The sequence below is a fragment of the Hordeum vulgare genome, chromosome 4H (genome assembly GCF_904849725.1).
Source record: "Hordeum vulgare subsp. vulgare chromosome 4H, MorexV3_pseudomolecules_assembly, whole genome shotgun sequence".
In the NCBI taxonomy this organism is placed as follows: Eukaryota; Viridiplantae; Streptophyta; class Magnoliopsida; order Poales; family Poaceae; genus Hordeum; species Hordeum vulgare.
In genome coordinates this window covers 7,462,997-7,487,308 of record NC_058521.1, presented here as the reverse complement: position 1 = coordinate 7,487,308, position 24,312 = coordinate 7,462,997, and the positions used below count along the sequence as shown (strand labels likewise).

Below are 24,312 nucleotides of genomic sequence, written 5' to 3'. Positions count from 1 at the left end.
GCAGGTCAAAGTCGTTCACCGTCATTGATTGCCAGTTGTACAAAGAAAGTGTTCCAGGCGTCCTTCAACGATGCATCTCCCCTGAGGAGGGGTAGTTAATCCTGGAAGAAATTCACTCGGGAACCTGTGGTCATCATGCCTCCTCAAGAGCAATCGTCGCCAAAGCATTCAGAGCTGGTTTCTTCTGGTTGCAGGCGAATGAAATGGCGAAGGAAATGGTCGACCGATGCGAAGGTTGTCAATTCTACTCAAACAAGTCTCACAAGCCAACATCCGCGCTGAAGACAATCCCTCTTGTCTGGCCGTTTGCAGTATGGGGATTGGATACAGTCGGTCCATTCAGGACAGGCCAAGGGGGATTCACACATCTATTGGTGGCAGTCGACAAGTTCACAAAGTGGATTGAAGCCAAGCCCATCAAGAAGCTCGACGCCCTTACGGCCATCAAATTTGTGAGGGACATCATCTCCAGATTCGGAGTACCGCACAGCATAATCACTGACAATGGCACAAACTTTGACTCGGACAGATTCAAAGGTTTCTGTATAGGTCAAGGTATCCGAGTGGATTTTGCATCTGTGGCGCATCCTCAAACAAACGGGCAAGCAGAGCGGGCGAATGAACTTATTCTTCAAGGGTTGAAGCCTCGACTCCTGCGAGAAGTGGGACATGCTGCCGGCGCATGGGTCACCGAGCTGCCTTCGGTGCTGTGGGGTCTCCGCACAACCCCGAATAGATCTACAGGGCGACCACCGTTCTTCCTCGTTTACGAAGCACAGGCAATCCTTCCGAGTGACTTGCTTCACAATGCTCCACGAGTTGAACTCTTCTCCGAAGCCGAAGCAGAGCAAGCCAGGCAAGACGGAGTGGATCCTCTAGAAGAAGAGCGTGAGATGGCACTGACTTGCTCAACCATTTATCAACAAGATCTGCGGCGTTTTCACGCGCGGCACGTCAGGAGTCGTACATTCCAAGCAGGCGACCTGGTGCTCCGAGTGGATCAGCAGAGACCTCACAAGTTGACTCCCGCCTGGGAAGGACCCTTCATCATATCCAAGGTGCTGAACAACGGTGCATATCGACTCTACAACCTCGACAGGGAAACGGACGAGCCACGAGCATGGAACGGAGATCTCCTGAAGCGCTTCTACACGTGACCGTCGACTGAAGCAATGTAAAGAACAAGTATCGTTGAAGTAATACAAAGCAGATTGAGTTTTTGCAGATTCAAAATTCTTCCGCGTTGACAGACTCCGGTCTCAACAAAAAAAATCGAGTGTGCACTAAACGTTGCACTCGGGGACTTAGCTGCGATCCAGAATCGCCTAAGTAAAAACTCTCTCCAAGTGTGCACTAAAAGTCGCACTCGGGGACTTAGCTGCGATCCAGAATCGCCTAAGTACAAACTTTCTCCGAGTGTGCACTAAACGTCACACTCGGGGACTTAGCTGCGATCCAGAATCGCCTAAGTACAAACTTTCTCCGAGTGTGCACTAAAAGTCACACTCGGGGACTTAGCTGCGATCCAGAATCGCCTAAGTACAAACTTTCTCCGAGTGTGCACTAAACGTCACACTCGGAGACTTAGTTGCGATCCAGAATCACCTAAATACAAACTCTCTCCGAGTGTGCACTACAAGTCGCACTCGGGGACTTAGCTGCGATCCAAAATCGCCTAAGTAAAAAGCTTCCTTCGAGTGTATCCTCGAGATCCACTCGGAGGCTTAGCAAACCCTCATCGAGGCTCATGTGGATGTCAAGACAACTGACAACTACATGAGTATCAACTCGCTCCGAGTGCGCACGAGATGCGCACTCGGGGACTTAGCTGCGATCCAGAATTGCCTAAGTAAAAAAGTTTCCTTCGAGTGTATCCTCGAGATCCACTCGGAGGCTTAGCAGACCCTCATCGAGGCTCATGTGGATGTCAAGACAACTGACAACTACATGAGTATCAACTCGCTCTGAGTGCGCACGAGATGCCGCACTCGAGGACTTAGCTACGATCCAGAATCGCCTAAGTAAAAAAGCTTCCTTCGAGTGTATCCTTGAGATCCACTCGAAGGCTTAGCAAACCTTCATCGAGGCTCATGTGGATGTCAAGACAACTGACAACTACATGAGTATCAACTCGCTCCGAGTGCGCACGAGATGCTGCACTCGGGGACTTAGCTGCGATCCAGAATCGCCTAAGTAAAAAAGCTTCCTTCGAGTGTATCCTCGAGATCCACTCGAAGGCTTAGCAAACCTTCATCGAGGCTCATGTAGATGTCAAGACAACTGACAACTACATGAGTATCAACTCGCTCCGAGTGCGCAGGAGATGCCGCACTCGGGGACTTAGCTGCGATCCAGAATCGCCTAAGTAAAAAGCTTCCCTCGAGTATATCCTCGAGATCCACTCGAAGGCTTAGCAAACCCTCATCGAGGCTCATGTGGATGTCAAGACAACTGACAACTACATGAGTATCAACTCGCTCCGAGTGCGCACGAGATGCCGCACTCGGGGACTTAGCTGCGATCCAGAATCGCCTAAGTAAAAAACTCCCTTCGAGTGTATCCTAGAGATCCACTCGGAGGCTTAGCAGACCCTCATTGAGGCTCATGCAGATGTCAAGACAACTGACAACTACATGCTCCGCATGTTTGCCACTGGCTTCACCAAGAAACGCCAAACAGAAACCACGAGCTCAAATCGTGTCAAAAAATAAACTTCGCGAAAGAAGAGCAAAATATTCGATTCAAATTCAAAGTTGGTTCAACGATAGTCGACTCGGTGTAGGTCAAGCTTATCCACACCGAACCACGAATGTGACGGCCAACAGCAGTGGCCAAAGTTTGATACAAATACCACTCGGCATACCGAGGTTAAGTTTTTCAAGCGTTGTCATGACTGGCATTGGGACTGGCAGGCTCCACGAAAGTGTCGAGGTCGATCCCGTCTGTGATGCGAGTGGCGCTCTCAAGGAAGGTCTCCATGAAATCTCCGAATCGAAGCTTCTTGGTGTTGGCGACCTGCAACGCCTTCAGCTTCTCTTCGTGAGCTTCCTTGCAGTGCACTCGGACCAGCGACAGCGCCACGTCCGCACCACAGCGAGCAGCAGACTTCTTCCACGCCTACACTCGGCTCGGGACGTCCTCCAGCCGAGTCATCAACCCTTCTATCTCCCGCCGGGACTCGTCTTCGGGCCACAGCTCCTTGTCGATCCGGCCGACGACCTCTCTCACGCGACCGATGAAAGGTCCCACTTTGCCAAGGCGAATGTGCGCTCGGAGCATGTCTCGATTGGCGTCGTCGCCGAGTGGAACGTTCGGAATAACCGACCGCTCAACATCAGCTGCTTCAGCCTCAGCGTCCATACAAAAATCTGCAAAGACAAGACGAGCAGAAAGTAAGCACAGAATGAAATACAAAGTCAACAAGCACTCGGAAAAAACTTACCACCAAGAAGAGCAATCATCTTCCTTGCCCAGTCACTGACGTACTTCTCCTGTGATATGCACCGACTGTTCATCACCTTCATCTGCCCCATCAGGTCAGTTCTTTGTTTGCCCATTTTCTCGATTTCGGCCATCAATGCCTTGTTTGCCTCATGGGACTCCTCCAAGGACTTCTCTCGTTCAGCAACAGCACCCTTCATGCCAGCTAAGTCCTGCACAGCTGCCTCTAGTTCTGCAGCAAGCTGAATCTTTTCAACCTTCAGAGCGTTGTACACTGATCCCATCTCGCAAGTCTTCTGCAAATCAGCGCGAAGAGAAGATCAGACAAATTCAACAAGGAAAACAATAAAACCTCAAAGTTCTCCAGACCACTGCCGACGCAAGCAGTCGACAGCGGTCTCGGGGACTACACCCAGTGGGTTCACTAAGAGTGACCCCACTGGCATGAAGCTCAAACAGGTCCGCCCTATTGAGCCACATAACAAAAAACAAGCCTATGAGGCCGCTACTACCCGACCTGAGTAAAATTACTCTCGGAGACTACTTCCAGTAGGTGCACTCGGAGTGCCCCCACTGGCAACATTCGGACAGATTAGTTTTCACCAGATCAAGTCAAACACAATGTATATAAAGACAACTGCCGGTGCAAGTACTCGAGAGAAGTCTCGGGGACTACACCCACTGGGTTCACTCAGAGTGAACCCACTGCAAAATAATCCTACTGTATCCGAGTGTATCGCTTAAACCCCCAGTGGGTTACAAGAGAAAAGCAAATACTTACTAGCGCACTTACTCGGATATCGTCCCGGAGCTCCAAGCTTCTCTTGTACAAAGATGTGATGGAGTCGTACGCCCCCTTCGCATCACCCGCCATCAACTCCACCTGCACCATAGCCTCCTTGGCAGCTCCCACTTGATCTTCCGGGAGGTGTCGGGCGTCGTACTGGACAGTCGACGGGCCCGGCACCACGGGAGACTCCTTGGGCATCCCAAGTCCTGCTCCAGTCGGTTCAGCCGCGACGAGCACCGTTTCAGTCAACGGCATCGTCTCGGTTGGCGGCGCGTCCATGGCGGGAGCGGTAGCAGATGGAACGACCTCAAGGACAGGCACCAAAGCTTGCCCGGACCTCTTCTGGTCGTCCTCCTCCAGATGAATCACCTCTGAAGGAAGCCCGACTGAACGACGTGAGACCACAGAAAAAAGGGCAAGATCAAAGACAGAATTCGCGAAACAATAATGTAATCTCTCGGAGTCTACACGACGTACCTTGCTGGGAGGTGGCAACGTTGTCCGTATCCATGGGATCGTCTTCCTGGCATGGCGGAGAAGTGGCGGAGGTAGCAGCTCTGTCGAGTAAAATCCACTCGACCAATAAGCATGAGTCCAATCAAATACTGAAAGAAGATAGGAGAGCAAGACACTTACGCTGAGGCAACGGGAACGGCGATCCTCATCCGAGGCAAAGCCTTCCGAGGTTTGGATCCACTCGGTTTAGCCACCTTGGGAGGTTGGCCCGCGGGCTCAGCAGCAGCGTCCCTGGCCCTCTTTGTGCTCCGAGCACTCGGGGCCACGGGAGTAGCTGGCAAGGCACTCGGAGCCACGGGAGTAGCTGGCAAGGCACTCGGAACCACGGGAGGAGCCGGCGGGGCATTCGGGGCCGCTGGAGGAGCCGACGGAGTCACGGGTTTGTGACGGCGCTTAGTTCGAGGCTCTGGTGGTGGGGGTGGCGAGCTCTGCTCCTCATCTTCCCCCTCCTCCTCTTCGGACTCGTCCTATGTCTCCCCACTGTCGGAGACGTACTTGGCGCTCTCCACGCTGCCCTCCTGGCTGCCTTCCTCTTCCTCAGCCGGATTCCCGTTCGAGACGGGAGAAAACCAGTTAGTCCACGCCTGCACGAGATACAATCGACAACATTAGACGTCAGACAGTGATGCAAGAAAAAGAGATAAATCTAAGAGAATTGTAAGCACTCGACAGGATATACACACCTCATTCGGAGGGGGGTTGTCAGCGCGGAAGGGCTTCACTCGTCGGGCTCCTCTGGGGTTATCACACGCGCCTATAATGCTGCGGACCCACGCCGTCACAACCTCCCCGGTCACGCACTCGGGGTGAGTCCGAGTGGAGTCCGCAGGCCCCGTGTAGTGCCACATGGCATGGTGTCGAGCTTGCAAAGGCTGGATGCGCCGACCCAGAAAAATCTCCAGCAGATCCGTGCCGGTGACTCCCTTGCGGACGACATCTATCAGCGCTTCGACCAGAGGCTGAATCTGGATCTTCTCCATCTTCGTGAGCGCAAGCTTCCTGGGCGGAGCCGGTCGGTCTAGGCTAAAAGGTGGCAGTCCAGTCGCGGCATTCGGGCAGGCAATGTCCTGGCAATAGAACCAAGTCGATTGCCAGTTCCTAACGGACTCGGACAACTGGAGAGCGGGATAGCTACTTTTGGTTTTCTTTTGGAAGCCTAAGCCTCCGTAGAGCTGGAGGATATGAGTTTTGTCGTCCGACTGACTAAGTCTTTTGACGGTTTGGGATCTAGAGGAGAAGATGTACTTGAAGAGCCCCCAATGGGGAGGACAGCCGATAAAACACTCGCAAAGCACGATGAAGGCAGAAAGATGAGCTATTGTGTTGGGAGGAAAATGGTGGAGCTGCGCCCCGAAGTGGTTCATGATACCTCTGAAGAAGGGATGAGGAGGCAGAGAGAAGCTTCGGTACACGTGACTGAGCAGCAAGACGCGCTCGCCTCCTGGGGCGCCGGCTCCGTCTCGCCCTCCGCTGGCAACCTCCACGACTTGTTTTCGATCATACTTGCTCCACCAGCTCCAGCATGTCGTTCTTCGTCACCGTGGAGGGAAGGAAATCCCCCTGGATCCAACCCGCCGGCAGTGCCCGCTGTCGCCGCTGAGCAGGAGCCGCCGTATTCTTCTTCTTCTGCGCCTCGAGCTTGCTCGTCTGCCCCTTCGTCATGGTGGAGGCTGCAGATCCGCGGGGGAGGAGAAGAAGGAAGGAGCTTGGGGTGCGCAGGAAGCCATGGGAGAAGCGGGGCAAGTGCGAGTTATCAGGCGAGCGCAACGAGAAACCCTCACTAGGGAGGTTTAAATAAGGTTCCGACTGGGTCACTAGTAGGTGGCCCCAAAATCTTATCCCCCGACCAGTTGCTGCGATATTAGTGGCGGAGATGAAGGCGCGGTAATCGAGGCGGCAGAAACTACTCGATGACGATGTCGTCATCCCCGCTGAGCGCGCGGCAACCGAAATTTGAGGATCCCAGAAAATCCGCCGTTGTCAGTTGACCGGTCACGTCCGAAGATTCTGCGGAAGCACTCGGTCTCTGGCGGTTCGTTTCATGGACAAATCCACTCGGATCGCTGGTCAAGAGGATAAAATGGATCGAGGCAAACAACGCCAAAGTCGCATCCATACCAGTCGGATCCGTACCCCAAGCACCGCCTCGTCGTTCCAACCCCGATCCATTCGGGGACTAATGATGGGGTTATAGTCCCAGGGTAGGGTCATAGGCCTGCCCTATAGGTCCTACCCAAGGACTACCCTTCATAAGGGACAAGGCCCTTAGTCAGTTCCGACTGAATTAAGGACTTCCCATCATCCAGTCGATGCCGATTTCCTCCATCATCCAGTCGGAGATGAGCATTCGGAACGTATCAAACCTACCGACTGGATTCCACTCTGTACATCGTAACCCCCCTGGAGGGCAACAGTCATACGTTTTCATGTACCATTATTAGCATTTTAAGGCATACTTTACCTGTAACGTAGGCATTTATTCGCCACTACACCACCCATGTGCACCGAACCGTTGTGAAGGGCAACGCACTCTATATAAGCCACCCTTTCCCACTGGTGCAGGGATTAGCATTTCACTGTAATCCATATTCCACTCGACATCAAGCTCCCAAGAGCACTGAGACGTAGGGCTTTTACCTCCACCATAGAGGGGCCTGAACTCATACAACCTTGCCGTAGATAAGGCTCTGCCCATCCTTTCGTACCCTACACATCTACTGTCAGACTTATACCCACGACACTTAGAATGCTTGACCCGCCCTCAAGGCCTATTTTTCTGATGCTTGACCCGCCGTGGCTATAATGATTTTGATCATCAACCTGTTAGGCTTAAAGACACATATCAAATCATCTCAGTGAGTAATGGATGATAATAAATAATAACCGACCCAAGATATTTGAGGCGAGTCAGAAAAAAGTCTGAAAGACCTTGTGGCAGTGCCAGGAAGGTAAAAATAGCAATTTCGTCGGCTCATCAGGTCGCGACAGGATAGGACGAGTTATATAAACTCAAGAGCTACCCGAGGGAGACTTTTGTATAAAAATCTCAAGTATTTAGACCGGTTGATCAGACGCGAGTCAAGCTTCAGTGAAGCGGGTTCAGTGAACCAATGGTTTCTCTATTTTCCATGTGAGGCGCTAGCCGGTACCAGACATGTTTTAACCAAGGCGAGTTCAGGGTCCATAAGCGGAGTAACTCGCCAAGAGTTCATGGGTCCATATGGCGATTCGGCCAACACACAGTCAAGTATAACCATTTGTAATGCGGTAATTTTTCGCAGGCCAAATGGGTAGTAAGGCTGATCTCAGTGAGAGGAAGCCCCCAAGTGACTTATGATTAAGGGAAAGACCGTCATAGGATTGTAGAAGCGTATACTCTATTACCACAAAACGACTTGAGAACAAACTGCCCTCAAGTAAGCCGGCCTAATCCACAGAATCATATAAGGCGCCTATGTTTGAATCGCGCGCTTGTAGCGACTTCGATCCTCTTTGGCTTATCGATACCCAGTTTTGTAATAAGCGCATCGTGGCGACTTAAGCTCTTTGGTATAGATAGCGTCCATGCTTGGGCGACTTTGTTGAAGAATAAAAATAAAGATCCATACTTTCAATAAGATGAATTAGCAGGAAAACCCCCAAGTTGGGAGACATCAATTTTATTGCTTCATAAGAAATGAAAAACTTACAAAAGGCACAGCTAATAGCTCAAGTGTAATAAGGCCGCAAGTGGGCTATGTTCCACGGGCGAGTTGACTCAGCCTCCGTGGTTGGCCGATCAGGCCGTAGATCCACCAGATAGTAGGACCCGTTGCAAAGGCTTTTGCTGAGGACGAATGGTCCTTCCCATGGTGGTGATAACTTATGCATGCCAGTACGATCTTGTATCAATCGAAGCACTAAGTCGCCCTCCTGAAAAGTTCGGCTCTTGACCCGGCGGTTGTGATAACGTCGTACGTCCTGCTGATAAATGGCTGATCGGGCTGCAGCCAAATCGCGTGCTTCCTCCAAAGCGTCCAAGGAATCTTGACGCGCCAACTCGTTGTCCTGTTCCACATAAGCGGCAACTCTAGGCGAGTCATGCCTAATGTCAGTGGGAAGAACAGCTTCTGCTCCATATACCAGAAAGAAGGGAGTAAAACCCGTAGAACGGTTCGGGGTGGTCCGGATGCTCCATAGTACTGAAGGCAACTCCTCAACCCAACACCCCGGGGTGCGTTCCAGGGGAATCATGAGTCGGGGTTTGATTCCTCGCAACACTTCCTGATTCGCCCGCTCGGCATGCCCATTAGATTGCCGATGAGCTACTACAAAAACATCAAGCCGGATTGCTCACGATGACAAAACTCCTGCATCGCTCCTTGAGACATATTAGTGCCATTGTCAGTAATAATGTTGTGTGGATATCCGAACCGGAAGATCAACTTTTTCAAAAAATTGACCGTTGTCTCTGCGTCGCAAGCTCCAATAGGTTCTGCCTCGACCCACTTGGTAAACTTATCAACCGCCACCAGCAGATGAGTTTTCTTGTTGGACGACATCTTAAAGGGGCCAACCATGTCTAACCCCCAGACCGCAAAAGGCCAAGTGATAGGTATCATCCTTAACTCTTGAGCCGGCACATGGGCATGTCGTCCATAACGTTGGCATCCATCACATCGATGAACTATCTCTTCTGCATCTGCATGGGCCGTCAACCAGAAGAAACCATGACGAAACGCCTTTGAAACCAAGGAACGTGACCCGGCGTGATGTCCACAATCTCTGAAATGAATTTCGTTTAGAATTACGCATCCTTCTTCAGAGGAAACACATCTTTGGAAAACCCCGTAAGTGCTTCATTTATATAATTCGCCATTGATGATCACCATGGATTTTCTTTGCCAAACGATTTGGCGAGCCAATACTTCATCCGAAGGTAACTCACCTCGGGTGAGATATGCCAGATACGGAAGAACCCAATCCGGCGTAACATGGAGAGCCGCCACGAACTGGGACTCAGGGTCTGGTATTGCCAACTCCTCCTCCGACGGTAACTTTACGGAAGAATATGCAAAGTATCTAGAAAGACATTGGGGGGGACCGGCTTACGCTGCGAACCGAGACGTGACAGGGCATCAGCTGCTTCGTTAAGGCGCCGGTCGATATGATCGACCTGATAACCATGGAAGTGACCCGCCACATCAGACACAGCCCTCCTGTAAGCCGCCATCAGGGGGTCCCGAGAATCTCAAGTACCTAAAACTTGCAGAGCCACCAAATCAGAATCGCCAAAACATCTCACCCGCGTAAGGTTCATCTCCTTGGCGAGTCGCAAGCCATGAAGTAAAGCTTTGTATTCCGCAGCGTTGTTGGTACACGGAAACATGAGTCAGAGGACATAACAGAATTTGTCTCCTTGAGGCGATATCAGCACCACACCAGCCCCTGAGCCTTCCAACTGTCTAGACCCGTCAAAATAAATAGTCCAGTATGTAAGGTCGAGCCTATCTTCTTGGATCTGTAACTCGGTCCAATTGTTGACAAAATCAACCAGGGCTTGAGATTTGATAGCCGTGCGAGGGGTGTATCGCACATGGTGCGGCCCAAGTTCGATCGCCCACTTGGCGATTCGCCCCGTTGCTTCCCGGTTCTGGATGATGTCCCCGAGGGGAGCGGAGCTAACCACCGTGCTGGGATGCTCTTGGAAATAGTGTTCGAGCTTTCGGCTTGCCGTAAAGACCCCATAAACTAACTTCTGCCAGTGTGGGTATCGCTGCTTGGAGAGAGTTAGCACCTCGCTAATGAAATATACTGGGTGTTGCACTGGATATTCCTTCCCTTCTTCCTTTCTTTCGACGACCACTGCCACACTCACCGCTTTGGAGTTTGCCGCAATGTACAGAAGCATAGGCTATTTCTCAGTCGGGGCGGCCAAAACCGGCGGGTTGACCAGCTGCTGTTTTAAGGCCTCGAAAGCTTCATTGGCTTCGTCTGTCCAAACAAAATGGTCAGATTTTTTAAGCAATTGATAAAGGGGAATAGCCTTTTCACCCAGACGGCTTATGAAGCGACTTAAGGCCGCAATACGACCCGCCATCCGTTGAACTTGATTAATATTCGCTGGTTTCCCAAGGGAAGTAACCGCCTCAATTTTGTCCGGGTTAGCTTCAATGCCGCGCTCAGATACCAGGAAACCCAACAATTTTCCTGCAGGAACACCAAAGACACACTTGGTGGGATTAAGCTTCATCTGGTATACCCGCAGATTATCAAAAGTTTCCTTTAGGTCTCCTAGTAGTGTTTCCTTCCTGTGAGTTTTAACCACAATGTCATCAACGTAAGCATGAACGTTGCATCCGATTTGGCCACGGAGGCAATTTTGGATGCAGCGCTGGTAAGTCGCCCCTGCACTCTTGAGTCCAAATGGCATGGACACATAGCAAAAAGCCCCGAAGGGGGTTATAAAAGCTGTTTTCTCCTGATCTTCCACGGCCATCTTGATTTGGTGATATCCGGAATAAGCGTCCAGGAAGCACAAACGTTCGCATCCCGCCACCGAATCAATAATTTGATCGATGCGGGGAAGGGCGAAAGGATCCTTTGGACAAGCTCTGATAAGATCCGTGTAATCAATGCACATGCGGAAGGTACCGTTCTTCTTGAGCACCAGGACCGGGTTAGCCAACCATTTGGGGTGGAAGACCTCTACGATGAATCCGGCGGCCAAGAGACAGGCAACTTCTTCCCCAATTGCCTTGCATCGTTCCTCATTGAACCTGCGAAGATATTGCTGAATCGGTTTTGCCTTTGGGTCAACATTAAGATGGTGCTCAGCGAATTCTCTCGGCACACCAGGCATGTCAGAAGGTTTCCATGCGAAGATGTCCCGTTTCTCACGGATGAATTCGATGAGCGCGCTTTCCTATTTGGGGTCTAAACCCGCCCCGATAGTGAACTGCTTGGTTGAGTCGCCAGGGACGAAATCCAGTGTCTTAGTGTCGTCTGTTGGTTTGAACTTGAGGGGCGGCTCAGCGTCTGTCGTTGGCTTCTTAAAGGTGACATGTCAGCCGGGTCAAGATTGGCCTGGTGATATTTAAGCTCTTCCGCAGCACAGGCGACTTCTGCGTAAGCAGCATCCCCTTCTTCACACTCTCTTGCAATCCTCCTATCACCATCAACTGTGATGGGTCCTTTAGGGCCAGGCATCTTGAGTTTAAGGTAAACATAGCAGGGGCGAGCCATGAATCGGGCGTAAGCCGGCCGCCCAAACAGCGCATGATAGGGGCTTTTTAACTTGACCACCTCAAACATGAGCGGCTCACTTATGTAGTTAGACGTTGTTCCAAACGCGACTGTGAGCCTAATTCGGCCTATGGGGTACGCCGATTTACCTGGGACAATCCCGTGGAATACCATGGTTGAGGGCATCAAATCTTTCTCCAACAAGTTCATCCTTTGAAAGGTGTCAAAGTATAATATGTTGATGCTCCTACCACCATCCATCAGTACCTTTGATAAGGTATATCCTCCAACTTGAGGAGCCACGACCAACGCTAAGTCGCCGGGATTGTCAACTCTCGGCGGGTGATCCTCCCTACTCCATGATATAGTCTGCTCGGACCAGTGGAGATATCTAGGGACTGTCGGCTCAGATACACTGTACGCTCGGTGACTCACCTTTTTATCACGCCTGCAGGCATTGGTGGTGAAAACGTGGTACTGTCCATTGCTTAACTGCTTGGGGTTGTTGGGGAAGCCACCATTGTCATCCTGCCCCTGCGGAGCCCCTGTGGGGGTGGTTGTTGAAAGACTCCCGACGGGTTATACCGCCGTTGGTGGTGCACCGGATACTGGCCACTGCTTGGCTGCGGGCCGCCCTGTGCCCCGGGTTCGGGGAAGCCGCCGAAGGGGTTCTGGCGTTGATTAGATGCGCCAAACTGTTCCTGCCGTTGGTCCGGGTCGCCGCCTTGCCCTTTTTTTATCGCCTCCGCCCGAAACTCCCGCATCACGTAACAGTCCTCCCAGGAATGAGTCGTTGGCCCGTTTTCCATGGCGTGGTGCGGGCAGGGGCCCTTGAGTAACTCATTATAGTTGCGTGGCTTTTTGCCACTATAACCCCTATTCTTCTTCTGGCGCTGGTTGCTATTGTTGGCGTTGGTGTTGGTGACTAAGTCCGAGGACTCTTCCTGTTGCCTTCTTTTGCCATTCGCTCGATGATTATGGCGGGCGCGTCCCTGGAACCGGGTGTGGTTTTTGGATGACTCGCCTTTCCTAGGCGAGTTGGCCTTACCACCATCTTCTCCTGGATCTTTGGTGTCGTCCGCCTCAGCGTACCTAGTGAGGGTGTCCATTAGCTCCCCCATATCTTGAACCTTTCGCTTGAGTCGTCTCAACTTCTGCACCAAGGGCTCATAGTGGCAGTTCTGCTCCAGGATTAGCACAGCCTGAGCCATCGTGATACCATCCGACGAATGAATGATTTTCGCGACCCGCCGCGTCCAGCGGTGGGCCGACTCATCCGGGCGTTGAACGCAGTGCTGTAAATCGACTATTGTCATCGGGCGCTTGCAGGTCCCTCGGAAATTTTTGACGAAACGCTCTTTTAATTCGGCCCAAGACTGGATGGAGTTGGGGGCAAGTTCTTTAACCAAGTACGCGTCGTCCCTTCGAGCATCATTGTGAAGTATCCGGCGCAGACTGCTCGCTTACATCAAGAATGTCCATGGCGATTTCGTAACTCTCGACCCATGACGTCGCTCAAGGTCCGGAGTGTAGTTAGGCACCTTTCTTGGTCCTTTAAAATCCTTGGGCATTCGCTCGTTGCGAAGGGCGGGGGCCAAGCATGGCACCCCCACTTGTCTGCCGCTTCCAACAAGAGGCGCTGGGGCGACTTGGGTGTCCCGGTGATCCCGACCTGGCGGGTCTCGGTGATCAGGCGAGTTGACCTGGGGAAAGGGTCGCGGTCCACTGGTTATGGCGGGCTGGTCCTCTGGTCGACTCCTGGTGCGGCTTGCTGGGGAGTGGAGTGCAGCCGGTCTAGGCTGTGTGAGAACTGGGCGTTTTGAACCACCGCCGTCTTCAACATCTCAATGGCGTTCCTTGCTTCTATCTCAGCTGAAGTGTTGCCATGAATCGGAAGGGATTCTAAATGGCGAGTTGCGGCAAGGACGTTGTCCACCGGGTTGGAAAAGTGACCTCGAGGTGTCTGGAATCGAGGAACGCGATCCACAACTGGCTGAAACGGCGGGTTTGGTGGCTGGCCCGGCCCTCCCCCCGGGGCGTCTCCTGCCCCGGGAGTTCGTGGAGTGTCGAACAGGTGGGTCGGGTTGACATCAGGGGGTAAACGACCCTGATGCCTCCGCTGATGGACGGCGTCAGATGCGCGCTGATGCCTTTCGAGCCGCCAGTTTTCGGTATTCAAGCGAGCTACCTCAGTGGTAATTTGAGCCTGCCGGGTCTCGATCCTGGCGGCTTCCACCTCAGCGTCCCGCTGAGCCTTTGCCACCCCATCTCTTAGTTTTGTTAGCTCCGTGTTTATCGCGTCCTGGTTTTCTGACGTTATGGGGGTCGCCATGAGCCTTGTTATCTCCGCCGCTAACTCCACCAAGATCGCGGTCGGGCTTCTAGACGTTTCGCCAGCCCCATCTTCGCCTGCCGGGTTTGGCGAGGGCTGAGTCGGCCCTGCCATGTAAACGGCGATCTGACGGTGGGTCCGGTCAAGAACCTCGGGGTCCATGGCTAGTGACAAGCCCCCAAGGCAGCCCCCATGTAGAGACTGAATTGAATCTGAATCGCCCATGGATCATTCGTCATCAGTGTTGACCGGTGTGGTCTCCTGGGCCGCCGATTGTTCTGGTTCCTCAGATCCCTGCGTGAACCCAACAAAGACCGGACGGGTTAGGTTTGGCGTCGCGACACGGCGGACGTACCTGGCCGGCTCGACGATGTCGGAGGAGACGTCCGGCTCAGCCATAGGCGATCCAACCATGCCGACGAAAACGTTGATCTTGCCGAAGGGGATTCTGTAGCCAGATTCAATCGAATCGGCCTCGGGCCCCATAGCAAGTTATTGATGTAGTACTTCCCGCGACGGCTCCGAGTCATGAGCCCCGCTGCGTAACTCCCGGACCCTGGTAGGGATCCCTTTGAGAACTCAACTCCACCGTGCGCAGGCCCCACGGTGGGCGCCAACTGTCGTGGTTTTGTCACGGCAGATGTCCTCGTGAAAGGACTTAGTGTTGGAGCCATCGCACCTTGGTGGCGACTCAAAGGGGTTATGCGAGAGCGAGACAGAGATTTACCCAGTTTCGGCCCCTCGTGAGGAGGTAAAGGCCTACGTCCTGCTTGGTGTTTGTATTGATCGTGTTTCGATTACAAGGGGGCGTAACTCGCCTGACCTAGAACTTGATGATTTCTAACCTACCTTCTCCTTCCCTGAGACCCGCCTTTATATACAGGTCGAGCCCTTAGGGTTTACAAGAGTCCTTTCCTTTACACAAATCGTGATTCTTCCTATCTCTAAGTCGCCATCTTTCCAAGACTTGGAGATCGTCCCAACAATGGACTTTTCCCAAAGGTCCCGAATCGTCATCCGACTCCCGGCCCCGCCGGGCCAAGGCCGGAACCACTTAGAGATGAGTCGCCAGCTTGGGTGACCCAGTCCAACTAGGGTGGGTTACCCAACAGATAATACCCCCAACAGTCCCCGAAGTTTCCCGAACGTTTGTAGCACCATGGGACCCAGAATCAGTGAGTAATAGCATAGAAAACTAGCAAGAATGTACCTAATCTGTGAGTTTTCACGAGGTCATCGTAACCGGACCCCGAAGTTCCCCGAACGTTTGTAGCGCCACGGGACACAGAAACAGTGAGCAATAGCATAGAAAACTTGCCAGAATGGACCAAGTTTGTGAGTTCTCACTAGGTCACCGTAATCGTAGACAGAATGGACCAGATCGTATAGAAAACGGGCCAGTATAGGCCAAATCTATGAGTTTTGGTGAGTTCCCCGTAAGCCGACCCCAGAATTCCCCGGACGTTTGGATCGCAGTGGGACCCGAAAATCAGTGAGTAGTATAGAAAACTGGTCAAAATAGGCCAAAATTGTGAGTTTTGACGAGTTCCTCGTAATTGTACCCCGGGGTTCCCCGAACGTTCGGATCGCTCCGGGATCCAAAATCAGTGACTAATAGTATCTAAAACCAGCCAGAGTAGGCCAAATATATGAGTTTCGGTGAGGTACTCTTAAAGGGCTCCTGGAGTTCCCCGGACATTCGAATCGCAGCGGACCCAAAATCAATGAGTAATAGTGTACAAAACTGTCCATAATAGGCCGAAATGCGAGTTTTGATGAGTTCCCCGTAACAGGAACCTCTCGTTTCCCGAACGTGCGGGTCGACCCGGGACCCAAAATCAGTGAGTAATAGTATTGAATACTGGCCAGAACAAGTAAAAATGCGAGTTTTGATGAGTTCCACGTAACCGGACCTTAGGGTTCCACGAACGTTCGGGTCGCCACGGACTCAAAATCAGTGAGTAATAGTATTCGACAAAGAATTTGTCTTCATCGGTCTCTTCGAACTTTTTCAATCCTGTTATTTCCCCAGTCTTCTTGAGTAATATGATCCGTGAGGTCCAATCCTTTCCCTTCCCCCTTTGCCCTTTGAAATGAAAAAGAACTAACAATGCCAAAAAATGAAATGAAATGAACAATTGCTACTTCTTTATTAAATTACACTAAAATGAAGGCATGTAAAAAAACAAGAGCCAACCTAAAACTTAACCACCCCTTCCCCTCCCACTGAACCCTTCTTTCCATCGAAAAAAAGGAAGAGCGTACAAAAAAAAAGAATCCAAAAAAAAACCCGCAACTGACGCTCTTATTGGAACGGTACCTGTTAAAGTGGCGGCAAGAATGAAAAGACCAAAAAGAAGGCTAAATCGGTGATTCTTTCCAAATCCGCGAACATTGTTCGAAATTCACCAACATGGTTTTTTACTTTGTGAAAAAAATTAAATGCTGTAGGTTTTTTGATAATACACACGAATTTTTTAAACTCGAGATCTTTAGAAATCCGTGAACGTCTTTTTACCGAATGAACTTCTTCAAATGGAAACACGCTAGTCGGTTTCTTCTGAGCTTGCAGTGGAGTGACCAGGGGAACAAAAAAAGCTAAGAGAGCGAGCGGAGTAGGAGTAGGGAGCTGAGCTGAGCGAGCGAGGGTTTCATCCTGCTCCGGGCGTTTCTGTTGCAGGACGCTAGAGGTAGCAGGCACGGCATGTTTGGATACGTTTTGTACTGGTTCGTTTTAATTACGCCCTGCCTGTAATCACCTCGCCGCAGTACAGGGACCGTCACCGGCACGTACGTGACCGAGCATGCTACAGTGGCCGCCGGGGCGAGCGGACACGCATTGCGTGCGTACGTACGTACGTACGTACAGCGCCATCAATGCCGCCATTTGGTTCTTCATGTGCCAAGCAACGCTCCTCTCTCTGCTGCCTATGTGGTACTACTCCCCGTGGGCGTCAATTTCCACAGCACCGTAGCTAATTACTGTTAGTAGTAGTATCAGTATGGCCGTGTCTTTCTTAAGCCGGGTGGGTCACGGTCTCCGTTTCGTCCGAGTATAAATACCCTCGACGTACGTACGCCTTTGTTTTTATTTTTCCTTGGCCTTTCGAAAAGTAGGTAGACAGCTCGGCAAAGCATACATACTGTGGTATACGTATTTTGGGGCAATTCGACGAGTGGCGCGAGCCCGAACCATACGGGTGTCATGGCAGGCGGGGAACAGTGTCGTAGTACTGTACTGCCGCCCACGTCGCCGTAAATGCGGCGCGTTGCCATGCTCGGATGCTCCCTCCCACGGGGGTTGTGCCTGTGGTCTGCATGTACGTACGTACAGGTATAGCACCACAGTGAGGTAAAATTCACTGTTTTAACCTTTTTCAAAAAGTTAAGTCAGATTTAATACTGCCGGCTGAGAATTTTTTTTCAAATCTGGCTCTTCTACTATCGATAGGTATAAAAACCTACCGCCGAGGCCCCGTAGGAAAATATCTTATCGTCGGAGACCTTATTGATAGGGTATAACAACCTACCGCCGAGGCCTCTAGCGGTAAGAAAATATCCTACCGTCAGAGACCTTGACGATAGGGTATAACAACCTACCGCCGAGGCTACTAGCGGTAGGAAAATATCCTACCGCCAGAGAGGTTGTCGATAACACATGTGACCCTACCGTCAAGGGATCCAGCGGTACGCAGTCGCGTGCACTGTGTCTGCAACTTACAGATTTTTTTATGGTAGGCATGCAGCCTTACCATCAGGGGCCTTGATGGTAAGTTGTTATACCCTACTGTCAAGGCTCTGGTGGTAGCAAAAAAGATCAGATCCGAATTTTTTTCCATCTAAGGTCAGATCCGGCTTAACGAAAAAGGTCAAAACAGTGAATTTTACCCCAGTGACGAGTGGTGCATGTCCTCACGGGGTTGCGCACCAACAGCGCCTACTCACACCATAGCGTCGACCAGCTCGCTGCTCGCCGTGTGACCAACCCATTTTGCAGCAGATATGCTGCTATCAATCTCTGGCACAAAAACGAGGATGGCATGCAACATCTCAGGATATACTCCATCCTACAGTTTTAACAGGAAACCTTGCGACCCTGCAGTTTCTGCAGGACATCCATGCATGACCCATCCTCTCCTACAAATACATGCAACCGGCATTCCTATCAACAGTTCAAACGAACCAAATGTTCGCGGTATCTCTGTCTATTCACACGTAGCACGACGTTAAGCTATTACATAATACTGTATTGTTCTTCCCCTCGTCAGTCGTCACCAAAAAAAAGGAAAAAAAAAAAAAAAACTGGCGTGTCACGCAACTTTCCTTCAGGGTCCAACCAAAACGGCAGGTTTACGGGGTGCGTAAACCCTAGCAAGCAAATGTGTTATTGCTCCTCCACATGCACGTCGGTTTCGTCGTATATCTCCTCCTGCGCGGCACAAGAAAAGGGGGAAAAAAAGTTAACACGGTACTGGAAAACAGTCTATACATGTTTTGAGCCTGAGCCCCAACCATGGTCTACGCTCAGGTACATGTACATCACATCTTGTTGTTGACAATGAGAACCGTCATTGTGAGTGTGGATTTTGAAATGTCACTTATACTGTATATATATCATCCATGGTAACAAAGCGTTGCAAGTCACATGCCTTGTACTAGAAGGTAAAGATGATGAGCTCTTTGCGGAAACTAACCTGGAGCAGTTCTTCAATGACATCCTCCATGGTTATGATACCGACGGCTTCTTCATCCTCGCTCAGCGTGGGTAACGGTTCTTCGTGCACTTGGAGAACGTCCGACTGGTCCTTGGACCATTTCCCCCTCCTGCTCCCGGTGTTAGAGTTCTGGGTGTTGGGGTAGCTCTTCCACCTCCGCAGCGGAGTGAGATTCTTCGCAACCTTCTCACCCTGCTTGTCATCAATGGCGATGGCGACCTCTGTTTTTGGCACCAAAAGGAAGGAGAACAATGAGAAGTTGACAAAACTGGACGGCAGCAGTTTCTAAATGCAAGTTTGGAAGAACTAGAAACTGCCTTGGAGCTCACCAAGAGATCCGCCATCAATGCTGGGCTGCTTAGCTGGGTAGCTTGGAATGTTTTGTCTTATGACAACCGCCATGTGGCTGTGGCCCTTCTGGAATTCATTTAGGATGTCATACAGGGGCATGTCTTCTGAAACGCTGAATTGTTTAACAAGGTGCAGAGATGTAAGCTGTACATACAAATACTCGTGTACACAACTCCAGAGTTTTCAATGAACAAAAATACATGCATTGAATCTAGAATTTTCGTAATTGCTATTCATATTGTCCACACGTGTTTAAGAGATATGATCGTGACTGTAACATGACAAGGACAATGCAACTCTAGTATAGACAATCTCTGTTAATACTGAATCCACCTTAAAGTGTTATTTAACAGAAGGAGAAAAGGAGTTTGCTCGAGCAGATATATGAAGCAAGAATGAGGTCACTTTGTTTGTATTTTGACTTATATAGACCAGCTAGTGACAGCCCTTCGTATGTCAATTACAGACCGGTGATTCACAGACATATTAATAGTTGCATAGAACAGGAGTTACTTGACTATATTAACATCTACTGAAATTTTGGGGAAAAAATAACTACTTATTGTCTTATGCCGTACCGAGGAATTTTGCGGATGGTTACACTCTTTATGGGAATTTCATCATCAGGATTAATGGATAATAAATTCTTCACCTAAAAAAATATAGCACAAAAGCAGGTGAGTACAATAGATTGCCCACATGAAAGAGTTATATTATTTGTATATAGAAGAAAAGAAAATACACCCTCCGATCCATATTACTTGTCGCTCAAATGGACGTATCTAGATGTATTTCAGTACTAGATACATCCATTTGAGTGACAAGTAATAGGGATCGGAGGTAGTAGCTTAAATCTATACCCACATCATACTTCTATCGATACATGAAGGATTTCCAAAACATATTGATTAGATAGACTAGATAACTAAAGCAAAAACAGCACTTCATGTAGAAGGTGTAAACACAAGGTCAGTTTGTGCTGTCTGGTTTGAAGTATAATTACAAATTTAAATGTCTGTACCTTAGAAGTTGAACTACTGTTAATGACTAACAAAACAATGCAGTATCACTACATGATAGCCAATGACAGCATGCAAAATGTAATGCTTTCCTTCACAAACTATGCTCACTTGTGCACCACAATACACAGTCTTGCAGAGGATATGCTATCCTACTTCAAATACAAGCACACGACCACAAAAGTATCCACTCTGATCCGACTCTGCACATCAATCATAGAAATACCAAACTACTCCTGACCCTGGGTTAGCAACCACAGTGCCCACCAGTTTCCTGCCTTATACCATGGATTTCTATCTGTACAGAAACTAAAGACCCTAATCGATTTTGGGAATCCTGCCCTGCTCAAATATCATTCTCCAACAAGAAACAAACTGATAGGTGCTAAATCCCAGGAAACACTAAAAAAATCATCCAAATAAAAACTTGTTACAAAAAAATGCATAATTATTATTTCTGAAAGCAGAATATAGCATTACCAATATCAATCCAATAATGTTCGTATCCTTTTCATAATAAACTGGCACTCTGCTATGACCTTTCTCAATGACCTCTTGCATTAGTTTCCTGCACAAAACAGAACACAAATTATTGGACTATGTGCTAAACAGAACATCATGCTCTTTTACAAACAGATAACATGCATAATTGTAACCAATATTTAATCGAATTCTTGTTCAATAAGAGAATCCAGTACCTGTCGAGCTTTGCATTTATATCAATCACAAATGTATCACAAAGAGGTGTCATAGCATCTTTGGCTTTCTTTTCACTGAGCTCAAGAGCTCCAGCTATTATAGTAGTTTCATCGTGGGTTAACTCTCCACCTTTACCAGCCTGTTAAATAATAAGATAAGTCAGAGTTAACTAGCAATGCAGGCAAAAGAGGATAAAATGGCATGCCTGGTGAATAAAACAAATGGTGACAAGGATTATTAAGGGTGTGTTTAGTGACAAATATACTCGCTTGCAAAAGCAAAAAAAAAAAAGATGCATGAAGGTAAGTATATTTAATCATATATTTGTCAGAAACTCATGTTCACACTTGTATCACCAGTTGATCTTCCTTGTGACGAAGCAGCATGTATCCTCGGTTATTTGGTGACCAGATTTGGTTCTGCTAATAAACTCAGACCAATCCAGAAAGTAAAAGTATAGACCAGCAGATCACCATGGTTTGGAACCTCTGGTTGGTATAATGGATTATACATGTTTTTGTAGCTACAATCACATGATGTATCATCCAAACTAGCATCTAGAACCCACATGTCACGTTCTGTGAAATCCATCCCTATCAGTATTCATAGCTACTTGTGAATGTGATCCTCTCTGTATCCTACCACAGACCAACCACCATCTGCACGTCAGTGATATTCTCAGACTTCACAGGTCACTCACATATTCTCTGTTAGACTGTTATATGCGGAAAAAATGTTGGCTGAGTACATCACTATGTTTCGAAAATACTTATAGTATATCTAAAGGATGTAGATGGTATACAAACTTCTCTCATGAAGGCATCCAAAATTGCATTTACCAGGTAGACACTACATAATGTGTGTGACCCTATATCATGTTTCGTGGATAGACGCTGAGTTCGAAGAGAAAAGTGGGCCTCGATATCTACTTACATAGAGAAATAAATACATTACTGCTGTCTAAGATCCACACAGACATGGTATTTCAATTTTAAAGATTAGATAATCAGTTACGTTACCTCATTTCCATGCAGTGTCACAAGTGTTTTTAGCTCAGCTCTACGGAAAAGTGCCGCTTTACCGTGACCAAGCACATGGTCCAGCAGCTGAAACAGAAAGGGCAAAAGTTCAAATCATGGATGTTCGAGAACCCGTCCTGTGTATAACCGCATCGAGTCTAGGAGTATAGAAGTACCTTGGCGATCGGATATGCAACAGGGAAACATATCCAAACAAGAACTCGGACTAACGGAGCAACTGAGGCACCGATAGCCAGCCCATACCGTGAGCAGATTGACTGTGGTAAGATCTGTTTACACCAAACCATTAGTATATCACACCATGCAGCTGAGCATGACAAGTAAAAGTTTTAACAACTCACCTCGCCGAACAGCAGGATCAATGTCACAGAGATCAAAACAGCACCCCAGGCAGTCACCAAGCTATCAAGGAAGATTGGCAATGCCTGGTATGCATCAAGAAGCATGTTACCAGCTACTTGAGTTACATAGAGGGGGTGGCTTGAAAATCAAGAAGAGTACCTCCATGGCTGCAGCATTGCAGATCAGAAGAGTGCATAGCAGAAGGTGCTGGTTTTTCACGACAGGCAATATCTTAGCTGCAAAAGGAACATTACTATTAGCACCTAAGAGATGGCATTAGATGTTACTAATTTGCAACTGAAACATGCGCCTCATAAAACAAGGTTGTAGCGGGCGTGCTTTGCATTTGAATCAACTAAAGAAATGGCCTAGAATTCATCATCAGCCTCCAATTGCACCAGGGTTCAGTAATCACCCGCGTAACCGACAAAAAACACACACAAGATTATAAGAAGGAGACCAGGGTATTATTTGTCTAACTTGTACTGACAGACGCCATCTCACATAATTTCCCATCTTCCCACCTTGTACCGTGCCAGTGCTACGACGGTACGACCTCTCACTTTCCGAAAGAACAAGCCAGCGCACCGAGTGTGGCGCGTCACTGTCTCTATCGACTTGAACAGGACGCAGGCAAAGTAACGAGGTCACCAAGCCTCCCGATGAACAGCACGAATTCATCGAAGAAGACAAGAAAGAAAGAAAGAAAGAAAAGGAAAGGGAAGCACTCCTACAAGTTCATCCCCGACTCCCCCCTGAGCGATCGATCCCTTAGTAGCAGTTCCGAACAATCCTCTAGTACGTAGGGTCCGAACACGGATCCCCGTGGACGGGAAATCGGAGCGAATCGCCGGCTCCTCGCAGCAGCAGCGCGGCCCCGACATTCGCCGTCCGGTTTTGAATTTTTGATTCCTCGGCGGGGCGAACGCCCGGAGGCTGTTCGGCGAAATGGCGAGCCGGCCCGGGCAGCGGAACTGAAATAGCGGTAGTACCAAATCGGGCAGGGGCGGTGGGGGGCAGAGCGGGCGAAGGAATGGGGGGCGGCACCTGCGTGCTTGCGGTCCTTGTCGGTGCCGGACTTGGCGAGGACCTCGAGGTCGACGAGGCTGAGGGACATGAGGCCGAGGGTGAGCCCGGACATGAGCCCCGCGAAGAGCACCAGCACCGCGATGATGGCGATGTGCTCGAAGAAGGCCGCCCCGCAGCACCGGTACTCCACCGCCATCCTCCTCGCCGCCGCCGACGAGCTCCCTCCCTCCCTCCCTTCCTTCCCCCGCCACGCCGCGTCCTCGAAGTTACTGAGCTCTGTTTTTTCTCTCCCTTTTTTTTCCGGGGAGCCGTTCCGCTGTTTGGACTCGGACTCGGCGTGTGATGTGTGAAGAAGAAGAGCAGTGAGGCGACGCGACGGTTGGGCGGGCCCAGCGGCAGCGAGCGGGACGGGAGTGTGCCTGCGGAAATTGCTGGAAGCACCGCTCCGTGGACCAGTTTGTTTATTACGGGCTGTCGACGTGCGCCGCCGCTGCTTCCGTGGGACGCGTCCATGGACGACTTGCCCAACTCATTCCATGCTTCCAACCATGATAGCTTTTTTTTCCTTTGAAAAAAGACATTGTATATATTCATTATTTCATCTATTTCTAAGTATAAATATATGTGTTTTTAGAGATTTAACTAAAAGACTACATATGAACATATGAATATATCTATATTCATCCGTATGTAGTTTTCTAATAAAACTTTAAAAACACTTATATTTATGAACCGAAGGAGTATCTGCCAAAAAGTATGAAATGCGACAAATAAATACAGTAACTAAATCTTCCAAGTTTAAGATTATTTCTCT

General features: G+C 49.6%; 1 protein-coding gene across 1 annotated transcript; it reads right to left on the bottom strand.

Moving 5' to 3' along the window:
- Window positions 1–18,339: 18,339 nt before the first annotated feature.
- On the bottom strand, window positions 18,340–23,736 carry LOC123447052 (DUF21 domain-containing protein At2g14520). Its single transcript, XM_045123614.1, has 11 exons — window positions 23,517–23,736; window positions 22,629–22,705; window positions 22,469–22,552; window positions 22,283–22,396; window positions 22,107–22,193; window positions 21,087–21,226; window positions 20,869–20,956; window positions 19,948–20,021; window positions 19,348–19,481; window positions 18,998–19,239; window positions 18,340–18,732 (listed from the first exon to the last, which is right to left on the bottom strand). The coding sequence occupies exons 1-11, from the start codon at window positions 23,692–23,694 to the stop codon at window positions 18,688–18,690; spliced, it is 1,263 nt and encodes a 420-aa protein (XP_044979549.1). The 5' UTR covers window positions 23,695–23,736; the 3' UTR covers window positions 18,340–18,687.
- Window positions 23,737–24,312: the final 576 nt, after the last annotated feature.

What these genes read in the sequence shown, in the direction of transcription:
- LOC123447052 (XM_045123614.1), bottom strand. Translation starts at nt 23,694, where the DNA reads ATGGCGGTGGAGTACCGGTGCTGCGGGGCGGCCTTCTTCGAGCACATC. An exon ending in CAAGGACCGCAAGCACGCAG is followed by an intron (nt 22,706 to 23,516) that starts GTGCCGCCCCCC and finishes TTCCTTTTGCAG; the next exon opens with CTAAGATATTGCCTGTCGTG. An exon ending in ACCATCCGCAAAATTCCTCG is followed by an intron (nt 19,482 to 19,947) that starts GTACGGCATAAG and finishes TAAACAATTCAG; the next exon opens with CGTTTCAGAAGACATGCCCC.